Source organism: Peromyscus leucopus, chromosome 19 (genome assembly GCF_004664715.2).
Source record: "Peromyscus leucopus breed LL Stock chromosome 19, UCI_PerLeu_2.1, whole genome shotgun sequence".
Classification (NCBI taxonomy): Eukaryota; Metazoa; Chordata; class Mammalia; order Rodentia; family Cricetidae; genus Peromyscus; species Peromyscus leucopus.
Genome location: NC_051079.1, coordinates 14,555,192 through 14,569,684, shown reverse-complemented (window position 1 = coordinate 14,569,684; position 14,493 = coordinate 14,555,192). Strand labels below are relative to the sequence as shown.

At 48.1% G+C, this 14,493-nt stretch overlaps 1 protein-coding gene and 1 pseudogene across 1 annotated transcript in view; one reads left to right on the top strand and one right to left on the bottom strand.

The window, feature by feature from the left end:
- Mocos (molybdenum cofactor sulfurase) overlaps positions 1–2,855 on the bottom strand; it is a 50,298-nt gene extending 47,443 nt beyond the window's left edge. Inside the window, 1 exon segment of the mRNA XM_028867162.2 lies at positions 2,612–2,855. Coding sequence (XP_028722995.1) covers positions 2,612–2,753 — 142 coding nt within the window. The 5' untranslated portion in view covers positions 2,754–2,855.
- Positions 2,856–12,725: 9,870 nt separating this feature from the next.
- On the top strand, positions 12,726–13,391 carry LOC114691684 (annotated as a pseudogene).
- The last annotated feature ends 1,102 nt before the right edge of the window (positions 13,392–14,493 follow it).

The following is a 14,493-nucleotide window of genomic DNA, read 5'->3' as shown; positions in this document are numbered from 1 at the left end:
CTGGGCCATGCCCCTTTAACTGTCAGTCAGCACCTGATGCTGGAAGAACCATTTGGGTCACAGCAGGATATTCAGTTCGCCCCTTCACTAAGGCCAGGAAACCCCTATTCTAATCAAGCAACATTTCCGCTCCTACAGTTTACACATTTAATTGCTCAGAGCCAGTGATTAAGCAGGTACATTTTTAACTCTGTAGAAAATCTTCAGGGAGGGAAAGAAGGTGTCGGGGCTAGACCACTCTGGCTGGTCGGGTTGGCTGTTACTCCCCCGAGCTCTCTCCAGTGTGTTTCTAGGGGGGAAAAAGTGAACGTGCTCCAATATTTCAGAGGTAGGAAAAAGCACCCGTTTAGTCCACAGACGTCTACTTCGGGGATGGGAGGTGGGTAGAGTGCTCACCGCCCAAGCCTGAGGCCAGAGTTCCATCCCTTAGCTGGGCATAAAAAAGCCAGGCATGGTAGTATGCCGCTGCAATGCCACCCCTGGGGAGGTGGAGAGGGGGTTCACTGGTCAGCCAGCCTAGACAGTCAGCCAACTCCACACCAGTGAGAGAGCCTGCCTTAAAATAAGGTAGAGAGTGACAGAGGAAGACACGTGTCACATCCTCTTGTCTCTGTACACACACACAAAGTTGGTGGTGCACACCTTCAATCCCAGCACTCAGAAGACAGAGGCAGATGATCTCTGTGAGTTCAAGGCCACCCTGGTCAACATAGAAAGTTCCAGGCCAGCCAGGACTACGCAGTGAATAGATCTCTCTCTTTTCCTTCCCACCGCCTCTCTCTGGGGGGTGTCTCCCTCAGCCACAATGCACCCAGGGACTTCTCTGAATAAATAAAGGACCCATCTGGGTATGGTGACTCTTACCTGTAATTCTACCACCCCAGAGGTGGAGGTAGGAAGATCTTCATAAGATGGAGGCCAGCCTGGGCTACATAATGAGTTCTAGGGCTGAGTGCAGAGTGAGACTGCTTAAAATTAATTAATTAAAGAACCTACATACCATCACCGTGGGTGTTAAAACGCTTTAAAGGTGGGGGGGACAGGAAGTGGGGGCGCTGGCTGCTACAAGACAATGTCGTTTGGGTTCTGCTTTCTGAGGGAGAGGGGTGGTACAGGAGGGACCTAAACACACCTTTATGAAGCGTGGAGGTGTGGAGAGGATTTAAGAAGATTAGGGAGCTGTGACTCTGAATTAATCATTTGCTGGGCTCTGGGATTTCCTTCCGAAAGGGGGAGGGCCTACTTCCCTCTGCACCTGTGGGTATTCATGTCGGACTATTTGGTAGGAAATTTCCTTCAGGAGGGCAGGGTAGGGAGGAAGGAGGGCAGCAAAGAAGGTAAGCGCCGTCTCCAGCCGGTGACAAAGCACGGGGAAGAGTGGGGAGAAATAAGTAGGAGGCTGTGGCTACAGAGGAGAGAGGAGAGACACGGGGAGGGACCACAGCTCCCCACGCCCCCAAAGGACAATTAGTTACTATTCCAAACGAGGAAAAGACTAAAGCGCCACTGTTCTGCCACTCACAGCAGGACGGATACCCCGAGGGATCAAACCCACCCCTGTACCCTGGCCCGTGACCTTCCTGCTCCACCGTGGGTTCTGAAGTTTGACGAAGGGCCGGCTTCCCAGACAAGTTCTCCTACTAAAGACCAGTACTCAACCTGCGGCTGTGGGTGGGCTGGGCTCTGCTACACCTGCAGTTAATCTGAGCTTAATTTCCAACTCAATCAACAGGTCCGATCCAACTCACAGGCTCACAGGCTTATCCTGCTAAAACTCAAATTGCATGCTTCTCTAATTCTTCCAGTTTCCCAGCAAGCTAGAGCTCATATAGAGCATTGTTCTGGCTACAGAAAAGAGAAAAAACTAGACTTGGTGCCAGGCGAGCTTGGGCCACGCCTTTAAGCCCAGAGCTCCAGGGACAGAGGAAAGAGGATCAAAAGTTCAAGTCAAGCCTCGACTACATAGAGAGTTCAAGGCCAACCTGGACCACATGACTACATAGAACCCTGTTTAAAATGCCAACAGTTCAGCAGTAATAATGTTTAGAGAGGACATCCCTATGGAGAGAGGGGCGTGGCCTCGGGAGACCTGTCAGCTGATTAATCTCGGTCTCTGAGTTCTTTGTCGCCACAGAATCACTTTTTCAAACTTCATGCAGTAGCCTCTTGCACACCCCTGGCCCCATGTAGGGCCTCCGAGGAACACCTCTGTTCAATATTCTGCATTGTGTGACCTTGGCTGCGATGGAGTCTTTAGAGTCCGGTATTCTCCCGGCAATAGAGGCGGGCAAAGAAAACCTATCTGAAGTGTGTGGCAAGACCTAAAGAGAGCCCAGGCTGGTCTCGCACCACAGAGCAGTCTATGCAACAATTACAGCAAGAAGTCTATGTAACGATTGTAGCAAGAAGTCTTGCTACTGTGGAAGGGACAGCCGGGAGCCGGCAGCACGGAGCAAGCGCTCACAGTCCCTCCCAGACTTTCGATTCCCGAGGAGTCCATCTCTTCTTAGCCTTTTAGCTAAGATCAAAGTGCTCCCCAAATGAGACGGTACACAGGTCCCACCCTGCCTGTCCTCGCGTGTCCCGGGTTGTCCCCGCGCCCGCCCCTCACCTGCTAGGCGGCTGAACTCCAGGTCCCGCAGCTCGCTCGTGCTGCGCAGCCGGTATCCCTGGGCCAGGCGCGGTGCGCTGGCTTCCGGGTGGTGCTGGAAGGCCGGGGGTTCAGGTCCCCGCTCCACCGCTCGGCAGGCCATGGCCCGCGCCTGCCGTCTGAGGAGTCCAGGCCTCCCCGCCCGGGAAGTGCAAGTGCGGGAGCCGGGCCACTCTGTCCTGGCCGGGCAGTGGGTGACTCGGGTCCCCACCCAGGGGCGGCGCCTCGCGGGCCAGCCTCCTCTCAGCTCGCTGACTCACCGAGTGCTTTCACTTCAGTGCGGCCTTTGGACACTTGGGACAGGACCCAGCCACGCACTTCGCAGTCTCTGACACAACCGGACGCTACTCAGGTGACATCCAAGACACGTGGGCGGGAGTCCTGGGATATCTCCGTGCCACTGAGGCAGGTGGATGGAACAACGAACGGAGCGTGCCTTCTTGCTAGGCATATGTGACCCCGAGTTCTCCTGGCCCAGAACCGGGGATCCTCGCCCCGTGAGCTCCAGCCCCGCAAGGGAAGGGCACTTGAACTGCTGCGGTGGCCAGCGCTCCCCGGCGTTTCAGAGGAAAAACATTGGGCTGCTTGATAAACTCCCAGCGATTGTGCAACGTCGGAGCCCGGAAGCTCTAGTGTGACCCTGTTCAGGGCTGCTCGTGGGCTGGGCTCTCCCTCCTGCACTCCTGCACCCTGATGACGGCTCAGAGCACAGCCACTGTGTGCCAGAGAACTGCCGGGAGAGCCAGGCACACCCACCAGCGCAGAGTCGGGGCCAAGGACTGGGAGGCAACAGGTGCAGGTGCGCCAAGAGTGCTGCCTAGATCTGGCAACGACAGGGATGAGGAGGTGGATGGTTGTGCGGTGCCTGGTGGCATGGGGAGATACCGCAAAGTGAACCCAGGCAAGGTGCAGATGAGGAACTAAATTTGGAGGGCATCACTAGGGAACACGGTTCTCGGGAATTGTATGTACTGACGGACTGGGAAAAGGGCTCACATCCCTGCACAATGGAGAACCCAGCCTGAGGCCCAGAAGCCAACAGCTAGGCGACCAGGTGGGAAGCCACCATGCCCGAGTTTGAGTCCTGGGTCAAAGCCAGCCACTCCCAACCCAACATCCTGGGCTAGGGCCAAAGATAGAGTGGGATGGGTGATGAAGGTAGAGAAGCCTAGTGGTAAGTGTGCCTTCTCGCTTGGTGCTGCTTCCAAGTTTGGGCAGGAGTGTCCTGGCCCGGAACAGTGAGGTTACGAGGTCCAGATAGTGCAGAAGTGATGGGATTCAGGGACAAAAGGGTCCGTCCCAAAGACTGGCCCGGGGTTGGGAGGCAGGGAGCTCAGGCACAGAGAAACAATGCGGGGCTCCATTCAGGCCATTTAAGTGGGGATTGCCAATCTGCACTAACAATGATAGTGTCTGAGGCTGGAGAAGCAAGACGCATGGAAGGCTTGTGGAGGCACCTCAGAAGCTCAGGGAAGAGGGCAGAGGGGTGACAGCGGCCCAGAGAAAGTTAGTATAAAGGGGAGAACTAGAGGACAGGGCCTGGTGGCCTGTGAGGGTTAGCCTAACTTAGTTAACTGGTTTACTGTGACCTAATGAGGTCAGTTCTGTCACCGAGCTGCTTTGTAAAGGGCCAATTCAGACAGAGAAGCAGCTCACTCACCAGCTAGCCCCGGAAGACCTTTGCCTATTGGTCTTGGAGGAAGTTGGAGGTCCAGGCCTATCATCATCGTGAATCAAATCTCCAGACAAGCTGGCATGAGGTTTGGGTGGGTGTTTCCTCCAAGAGCAAATTTGGTTTAAGATCATGCAAGTAATTCTGCACGTCCACCTCTGTAGCGTGTAGCTCCCTAAAAGAGAAGCTGCACGTCTAGGTACTGGGGTGGTTAGGAAATCAGAAGAGGGCCAGTTAGTTGAGCAATGGCGCAGCTTTCTTTCCAAAGCACAGCAGTTTGCTGCAGTCGAATGAACTAGACAGCAATGGAAAGAAAAAAAAAACAGGAAGCTCCCTCCCCAGAGGGACTGGAGAGACCTTTTCCGTGGGTAGAAAGCTGGAAGGGCAGCTTGGAATCATGAAGAGATTGGGAACAAGGGTCCATTATATTTATATGCATAATGTAATGTTCAAAACAAAAGCCAAGAGTACTCGCAGAACATTGGCCGCAGGGTGGGCACACCCAGGTTGGCTCCTGGGGCTGTTTTCCTGGGAGTTGGACTTCTGTATTCACTCAGAAGCTGCCGCTCCCCTCTCCCTTCTATGCTGGGACACCTCACCTCCCTCCTGCTCTTTGCCTCTCAACTCTATACCACCAAGAAGGGAAAAGGATGTTAGTCATTCTACATGACAACTGATAGGTAACATTTGAGGATGCTTCCTGCTGGCTTATGTGGCTTAGCAAATTGATATACCTACCCCTAATTCTGTAACCGGGTGGCAATGCACCCTGCTAGGTGTTGTGGACCAAAGAAAGCCATTCTGGGGCCAGGGGGGGTAGCTCCATGGTAAAGTGTTTCCTGGCTTTGGGAAGCCCTGGATTAGAACCAGCAAGTGGGGACGGGGAGGGAGGGGAGCAGAGAGGAAGAAAGACTAAGATACAGTGGAAACTCTGACTCAAAACCCAAAGTGTCTGGGGGCGGGGGTATGGGGAGATTCATTTCCCAGCTTCTCGTTATACTGAATATAGCCACAATCCTAAATTCTGGCCAAGGATATTGGACAGAACTATGTGGGACTTCAAGAAACTCCCTTAGTTAGGAAAGGTCGTTCTCCTCTTTTCTAGCTGGAATGCAGAGATCATGGTAGGAGGCCAAGCAGCTGGGAGGTGGAAGACACAGGGTAAATTAGAAGTCTGGGTGTCTGGTGTTGTTGAGAAATTCCCAACCCATTCTGCAATGCCTAATTTGACTCATTTTATTTGAGAAATAGTCTATCTTGTACAAAGGAGAAAGATAATTCATCATTTTCTTTCATACACAGTTAAAGTGAAAACCAAATTAATACTATAATATTCTTTCCACTCACAGAGATGGAGAGAGAGTTTGCCTACGGTGAGAGCCAGTGTGAACCCACATGCAAAACCTCATCCACGGATTCCTCAAGTGGGGGTCCTGAGCTGCACTTGGGTGGCCTTCAGGAATCCACAGAACTCAGTCAAGACTGGACAGTCAGTGGCCGCTGGCTGCAGGGAGCCCTTGAGAGAGCTGATGAGCTAACACTTAGATCCCAGGAGGACGCTTCCAACTTGTTTCCTGAACACAGCCTGATTGTGGGGTGGAGTTCTCTAGACCTTCCAAAGCACATCCATCCATTCTTTCTCCCCCTTCCCTCCAGCCTCGTGGTCCCTGTCATCCAGGCTTCTTGCTTGTGATGTCAGGGGGCTCCAGCTGAGCCACCTACTATTTGTTAGAAGGGGAAGGAGTAACAAATTACGTCCTTTTTGGCCAGGTGGTAGTGGTGGCGGTGGCGGTGGTGGTGGCAACGGCGGTGGCAGCACTCGGGAGGCAGAGCCAGGCGGATCTCTGTGAGTTCAAGGCCAGCCTGGTCTACAGTGTGAGTTCCAGGGAAGGCACAAAGCTACACAGAGAAACCCTGTCTCAAAAAACCAAAAAAAAAAAAAAAAAAAAAAAAAAATTAGACATGGGAGGAGGAACAACACACAGGCACTGGGGAACTCCAGAGAATCGTTAAGTACACACTCCACCAAATTGGAAACCTAGAAGAAATGGATACATGTCTTGATAGGTTCCATCTACCAAAGTTAAGTCAAGATCAGATAATCAATTTAAACAGACCCACAACCCCTAATTAAGCAGAAGCAGTAATTAAAAGTCTCCCACACACACAAAAAAAGCCCAGGGCCAGATGGATTCATTGCAGAATTCTATCAGACCTTCAGTGAAGAATTAACACCAATACTCTTCAAATTTTTCTGCAAAATAGAAACTTTAGGAACACTGCCTAATTCGTTTTACAAAGCCACAATTATTCTGATACATAAACCACACAAAGACCTAACAAAGAAAATTACAGACCAATATCCCTTTTGAACAAAGACAAAAATCCTCAATAAAATACTTACAAGCCAAATCCAGGAACACATCAAAAAGATTACCATGATCAAATAGGATTTATCACAGAGATAAATCAATAAACATAATTCACCACATAAACAAAATGAAAGACAAAAAAACACATGATCATCTCATTAGATGTAGAAAAGGTCTTTGATAAAATTCAGCATCCCTTCATCATAAAAGTCCTGATGAGTCAGGTATCATGGTTCACGCCTTTAATGCCAGCACTCAGGAGGCAAAAGCAAGCAGAGTTCTGAGTTTGAGGCCAGCCTAGTCTACATAGAGAGTTCCAGGACAGCCAGAGCTATACAGAGAAACCCTGCCTCAAAAAAACCATACATACAAAAATAAGGCCCGGAGAGCCAGAGATATAAGGGATATACCTCAAAATAATAGAGACTATATACAGTAAGCTCACAGCCAACATCAACCTAAATGGAGAGAAACTCAAAGCATTTCCACTAAAATCAGAAACAAGAAAAGGATGTCCACTCTACATACCCATTCAATATAATCTTAAAGTCTTAGCTAGAGCCATAAGACAACTGAAGGAGATCAAGAGGACACAAATAGGAAAGGAAAAAGTCAAAGTACCTTTATGCAGATGACATATTTTATGTATGAGACCCTTAAAACTCCACCAGGAAGCTTCTACATCTGAAAAACACGTTCAGCAAAGTAACTGGATACAAGATTAACACACAAAAATCAATAGTTTTCCTGTACACAAATGATCGACTGAGGAAAAAATCATGGAAACAATACTTTTCATAATAGCCTCAAAAACTATCTTGGGATAGCTCTAACTAAGCAAGAGAAGGACTTGTATAATAAAAACTTTAAGACATTGAAGAAAGAAATTTGAAGAAGACATCAGAAGATGGAAAGATGTCCCATACTCATGGATCAGTAGGATTAATATAGCAAAAATGGCCAGTCTACCAGAAGCAATCTACGGTTCAGTGCAATCCCCATCAAAATTCCAATGCAATTCTTCACAGAAATTGGAAGGACAATTTCTAATTTCAGCTTCATACAAACAAACAAAACAGGATAGCTAAAACAATCCTGAAAAAAAAAATTCTGGAGGCATCCCTGATTTCAGGTTGTACTACAGAGCAATAGTAATAAAAACAGCATGATATTAACATAACCTGTAAGCAAGCCCCAATTAAATGCTTTCCTTTTTAAAAGTTGCTGTGGTCATGGTGTCTCTTCACCGCAATAAGACACTGACAAAGACACCAAGGATGTAGTGTCTTCCTGACACAAATGGACTGATGCACATATGAATTCACAGAGACTATGACAGCATGCACAGGGCCTGTAGAGGTTCAAGCCAGTTGGGGTCCCATTGCTGAGAGTGGACACTAGCTCCTATCCCTAACAAATATGCTGACAATCTCTGTTCTTTGAATCTTAGACAGTCTTATAATAAAAAACCCAGAGCCAGATATCAGGGTGAAAGCTGAAAGATCAGAGAAGCAGAGCAGCAAGCCACTAGTTCTTACCTCTACGAAATCCTCAGCCTAAAGAGAGTGAGTTCTTGTTTCCTCATGCCTTACTTTTCTCTGCCCAGACATTACTTCCTGAGATTAAAGGCTTGTGTGCTTCCCAGTACTGAGATTAAAGGTGTGTGCAACCACTGCCTGGCTCTGTTTCCAGTGTGGCCTTGAGCTCACAAAGATTCAGATGGATCTCTGCCTCTGAGTGAAAAGATTAAGGGTGTGTGCTACCACTGCCTGACCTCTATATCTAATCTAGTGGCTGGCTCTATCCTCTGATCCTCAGGCAAGTTTATTAGGGTACACAATACATCACCACAAATCTCTAATTGGCATCTGCTTGCAATGGAAGAATTAGTTTTCTCCAAAGAAGCCTCACTTGATACATTCAGCACACTTGAGAGCCCAGCATTAGATGATCAACACAAAATGAACTTAATGATATACATTTGTAGACTTTTTATCACATATTGCTTTGTTTTTTTTTCCAGTTTTGTGTCTTACTGGTCTTTTGTTTATATATTATGATTTCCAATTTGTGTCCTGATGGATTTTATTTTTGTGTGCATATTTCTTGTGCTTTTTCTTTCTTTCATTTTAATTTTTTTTCTGATGTTTGTCTGTTTTCTAAAGAGAAAGAAAGTGTAGAGTTGTAGGTGGGAAGGTTGGGAGGACCTGGGAGAGGGAACCATGATCAAAATATATTGTAAGGAAAAAAACCATATTTTTAATTAAGAAAAAAAAAAAGCATTGGCTGTTTTTGCAGAGGATCTGGGTTCCATTCCCAATATCTACATGGTGCTTAAATTCCACCTTTAACCCCAGTTCCAGGGGAACCAACACCTTCTTCTGGACCTTACAGGCACCAGGCACACAAGTGATAGGTACACAGATATGCATGCAAGCAAAACACGCACATACATAAAATGTCATTCAAAAAATAAAGGCATATGTTGGGAGTATGTTCACTACAGAAAACCTTTTCTAAGGGACATAAAATAGTGTGGTTTGGTTAGGTCATCTTGGTTTCCACAAAACCAAAGCCATCAGCACCACCCAATTTCATCACTTGGGATAACCAGGACTACATAATAGTTCTTTACTTCTGTCCTCCTGCCCAAAGCAGGACCATACCTATCTGGCATCTGATGGCTGAGGGCTTAGCAACCCTCTATTTCTTTCCTGTAAGTACCTCATGGAGCTCAACTCTCTATGGTACCCATTTGCTTTCTGCTGACAGGGTTTCACTGTGTGGCCCTGATTGTCCTGGAACTCACTATGTAGAGCAGACTGACATTGAACTCACAAAGATCCACCTGCCTTTGCCTCAGAAGTGCTGGGATTAAAGGCGTGCGCCACCACCCAGCTTTGTCTCCATTCTTTATCCTGGTTTTAGTGTTGAGCCTGCCTCTTGCAGCTCGTGGGACTAGCTCACCCAGTGACTGCGGCAGGCGGCCTGGAAGTTGTCTACACAGCAGCGAGGATCCTGTCGGAAAGCCAGTGCATTACTTGAAGAGCCTGACTTTCTAGATGTGGTCCTCCTGAGTGTGGAGACTCAAACAGGGCCAGAGAATCTGAGCGTGCTTTACCCAGCAGGGCTGCATCAGGGGATGATTTGACCACGGGTGTGGTTGCCAGGGGTTTGGAAGGGTCTACACTTGGCTGTACTTGGATCTAGCAAGGGGGAGGTCTTTTGCCCCTGCCCCTTGGCATTGTTATAAAAAGCCCTTTTGAAGAGGCAGAAGAGGCTGTTGGGTATTGACCCAGGTCCTCCTGAAGCAATCCTGCGTTTCTGTCTTTCTCTTCTTCACTATCTCTCTATCTAAAAGTTTCTTACCCCTCTCTCCTCTTCATAGAAACCCTCTAAAGGGTGGGAGCTGCCCTCTCACAGATGGCGCCAGAACTTGGGACCTGGTGCAGAGGAAGTGAGAGTAGAGAACACCGGGGAAGCAGCTGAGCATGTCTGGTTTTGTATTAAGATTGAGGCGGTGGTATTTTATTTTTCCGGAGCAAAATCTGTATATAGAAAAGTTAGGCTGCAGCAATATCTCTGTGTGTCTAGGTTTCTCTCTTTCTCTCTCAGTCTCTATCTACTAAATTAGATCTAAAAATGGTAGTATCAGTAAGTCATAGAAGTTTTGTGAAGTTTAGTTTGAGAAGTGTAGGCTTAGGTACATTAGGGTAGAATAGCCTTTAGATATACAGATATTGTGTAAGCTTAAAAGGGAGGAGCTTAGGGTAAGAGCAGATTTTTCTGGAGCAGGACCTGGGGCGCACAGGGCAGCATCCAGGACTGAGCAGACACTGCAGGCCTGGCAGTCCGAAAATGAAAGGTAGTTTCAGAAATTGCGAGCTTCAAAGGCCCCCACCGCAAACGGCAGCAGCCAGGCATCGGCAGCTGAAACCCTCAGGGCATCAGTGCAGGAGGCAGACACCAGAGCCAGTGCAGGCAGCAGGATTCTGTCTGCTTTCCACCTAGAAGGAGCTGCAGAGGAGAGCACAGTCAGCCAGCTGGAGAGACATGGCTTGAGGCTAGGCTGGACCTTGGCAAGCAGTGTGAACAGCGGAGACTGTGGAGATGAGACTGCTTCTCTGGGCAGAGAAGTGGGGTCAGCGGCTGGACGAGCAGCTGAGATGCATTGGAGCCCAGGGAACTGCTGGTGTGAGGCAGAGAAGCTGGAGAACCTAGGCCAGCCCAAGCTCCCAGAGACAGAGTGAAGCGGAGCCTTGCGGCTGGTTGCGTTTGGCCATGCAAACAAGGCAGAGCATGGTACGCGAGGATCACTGGGAGAGCAAGTGATTAAGCCATGACCTGCCGTGGCTGTGTTTTCTCCCAAACCCGAGGTGCTGAACAAGGGGCTCCCAAATGGGACCCGAGGAAGCCCCAGCACATAGCAGCTAAATTTCCTAGGGGACCCAGGAGGGCTCCTTGAGAAGTAGCTTGTAGCAGCAGGGAGGCATTCAACTATGCAGCAAGGTGGCTGAGAGCCCTCAGGGCCTCAGGACTGGGATTGTAAAAGCCAAAATGGAAAGAAAGCCAGCAGCTAAAGTCACTGAGTTTCTGTTTGTTGGCGGTAAGAAAGTCTGTTTTGAAAGGACTCTGCCCTAGCCAGCTAGCAGCTTTTGCCCTGGAGCAGTTTTCGCCTAGGGGAAAGCTAACTGAAAGTGTCTCTGTGGCTGAGACTGAAAGTTTCAGAGACCCTTGTTTGAACTAGAATTGCTAACTACAAAAAGGTTTTGGTTATGGGTTCAGTGGAACATTAAGACTGGTATCAAAACTTACTTTTTGAACTCTTCAGACTTCAAGAAATAGGATGGACAGGAGTGATTCAATTGCAGTGGTACAATTTTGACTTTACCTACACATATATTCTATCAACTGTGATGACTTATGAATTATTTTGTGTATGCAAATATGCTTTATTAACTGTGGTGATTCACAAATTGTTTTGTGTTAAAAATGAAAGTGTTTAAATGGAGAAGTTTGGGTTTTTTTTCCTAACCAGGCTCAAGATGAAGCTTTAAAAAATTATAAAGAAAAGAAAAATTATAAAGGGGGAGTTAATTTCCTCAGTCTCTTTAATTTTTAAAAAAATATTTTCTTGTCCCTTGAGTGGACTGATGTTAACTTGTGTTAATGTACCTGATGTTTGGTATAGTTCTATTAAGAAATTGTTTTTGGATGTTTGCTAAAGTCTATAAGATGTATATAGTTCTGTTAAGAGATTGCTTTTGGATGTTTGCTAAAAGTCTATGAAGTGTAGAGTTTGCTTTTGGATCTAAGTTTGTAAGAATTGTAAATATGTATAGTCATATTCATGCTAGAATTGTGTTAATCTGTTGATATTGATGAACCATGGTTTGGTAAAGCTAAGGGAGTCTTTAGGTTTGATGCCGTTGCATCAGGAGTTTACTAATTTATTTGATGCGGTTGTATCAGGTGTGGGGCGTTTACCCACCACCCCCACAGTTCCCTAGAGTTTTCTTGAGTGTGAGCAGCAGGAAATATTAGATAGAAGGATGTATTGCCGAGAATCTTGCGGAGATAAACAGATAGAAAATAAAGGATAGCCTCGAGAGGGCCTGGAACCTTTTCCAACGGGCCCCGACTGTCTCTGCCCCAGGGTTTTTATAGAGACGCCAAGGGGTGGAGCAAAAGACCTCCTCCCCCCAGCACAGCCAAGTGCAGACCATCTCAGACACCTGCACTCAGGCTCAGGCTCGTGGTCCTAATCACCCTCTATGCGGACCTGCTGGGTAAAGCCACGAGGAACCGGAGAACGGGCTCCCACAATCAGGAGTTGGTTGATTTAAAAAAGGGCTTGGTACAGCTAAGACTGCTATAGACATCTTAGATCCATTCAAAAAGGGCATTCCATCTTGGTCATCTTCTACTCCTTTACTGGGAGATGTGGCAGCCCTATGGAGCAGGAGTATTGCTGTGATATATTTGCAAGTTCTTAATGAAAAAGCTGATTCAGAGCCAGAGTTAAACTCTGTATCCCCACTTGAGATCTGTATTATTAAGAAGGGGGAATCTGTGGAGGCCCAAATTACTCAGGGTCAGAGAATCTGAGCTTGCTGTACCCAGCAGGGGCTGCATAAATGGATGATTTGACCACAGGCATGGTTACCAGGTGTTTGGAAGGTTCTACACTTGGCTGTACCATGTGCTTTGATCTAGCAAGGGGGAGGTCTTTTGCCCTGCCCCTTGCTTGGCATTGTTACAAAAAGCTCCTTTGGACTTCCAGCCCAGTAGATGTGACTGCCATGGCGTGTAATGTGCTGTGCCCCCTCTACCAGCTGGGTGGCCCCCAGCTCCGTGTATTCTGAACCAACTTCATCCAGCTGGTGTGGCCTGGTACTGCCCAGTCTGAAGACCTGTGCAATTCCGGATCCCCATGGAGATGACCAGGGTGGACCTCCAGAATTCCCTGGAGCAAATTTACAACATTCCTGTGGCTGCAGTGCGCACATGGGTGCAGCATGGCTCCAACAGGAGGAGAAACTACAAGAATGTAAGGATCAAGAAGCCAGACTACAAAGTGGCCTACGTGTGCAGCTGGCCCATGGGCAGACCTTCACCTTCCCAGGTATTCCCCCCCCCCCCAAGAAAGAGCCCAGTCCCCGGGTGCCCTGGTATCCCTTCTTGGTTTGGCCTATGACCTGTGATAACGGGACTGGGCCCCAGACCTAGTGAGCACAGTGGTTCTGACAAACCCAGATAAAAAGCCTTTGTGGAGGGGGGGGGGAGCCCTTTTGAAGAGGCAGAAGGTCCTCCTGAAGTTATCCTGTCTTTCTAAAAGTTTCTTAACCTTCTCTCCTCCTCATAGGAACCCTTTAAAAGGTGGGAGCTGGCCTCCCACACCTGAGTGTAGCACATTAGTCCCTCTGTTGTTACAGCAGTCTAAATTCACTAGTAGTTCATTGTGTTCCATCATTATGAAGACGGGCTAGATTCAATGAACCAGAAAGCCTGTACAATTAATAAGGACCCCTATATGATCAGGACACCATCAGCAACAGACCAACTCCCTGTTCCAACTACTGTGTGGACATGAGGTCTTTTGCCATGTGGACTCTAAGGCCATAGTTACTGAGTACAGAAATAAAAGGCTTCCCAAGCACTGGGATTCCTGTTGTGAATCACCATGCCCACTCTTATGTGTGCCTTGAGGACCACACTACCCATTCCATGGGCTTTTCAAAATGGCACCGAAAAATAAAAAAACTGAACTCTCATTGTTGTGCATGAGGCTGGCCCAGAAAGACACTTCAAAGAGTTTAAAGACTCCAGGAAGGCATCGATACAAAACATGGTATTGATGACATTGAAGTTGTGTGCTCAAGCAACTATCCAGCTGTGCCACAGGGCTTCTGATGCTTGAGGGTGTTTCAGTCACCTGGAGATGGTTGAAGCAGATTTCCTCTCTGGGCCTAACATCCCTGGAACTGATACCAGTGGATGTGGATGTATGGTGCAGAGGTGGGGTGGGGAGGGAGAGCTGAGGGCAGAGGTCACAGTGTGACAGGAGTGCTGTCAAGATTGGGACTGGTGTTCCTTGGAATTTGTTTCAAATATAGTCTCAGGCTCCCACCTTCCAACAAATGCAAAACTCTAGGATCAGGACCAGTTATCAGTAGCTGTCGAAGTGATGCTCATGCCGTGGTGAGTCCCAGCCTTGCAGCCATCTGCAGACCCACATCTTCCCCAAACCTCTCCCAAGCTTGCACTATTACTGGCCTTCCACATCCCGATGTCTCCAG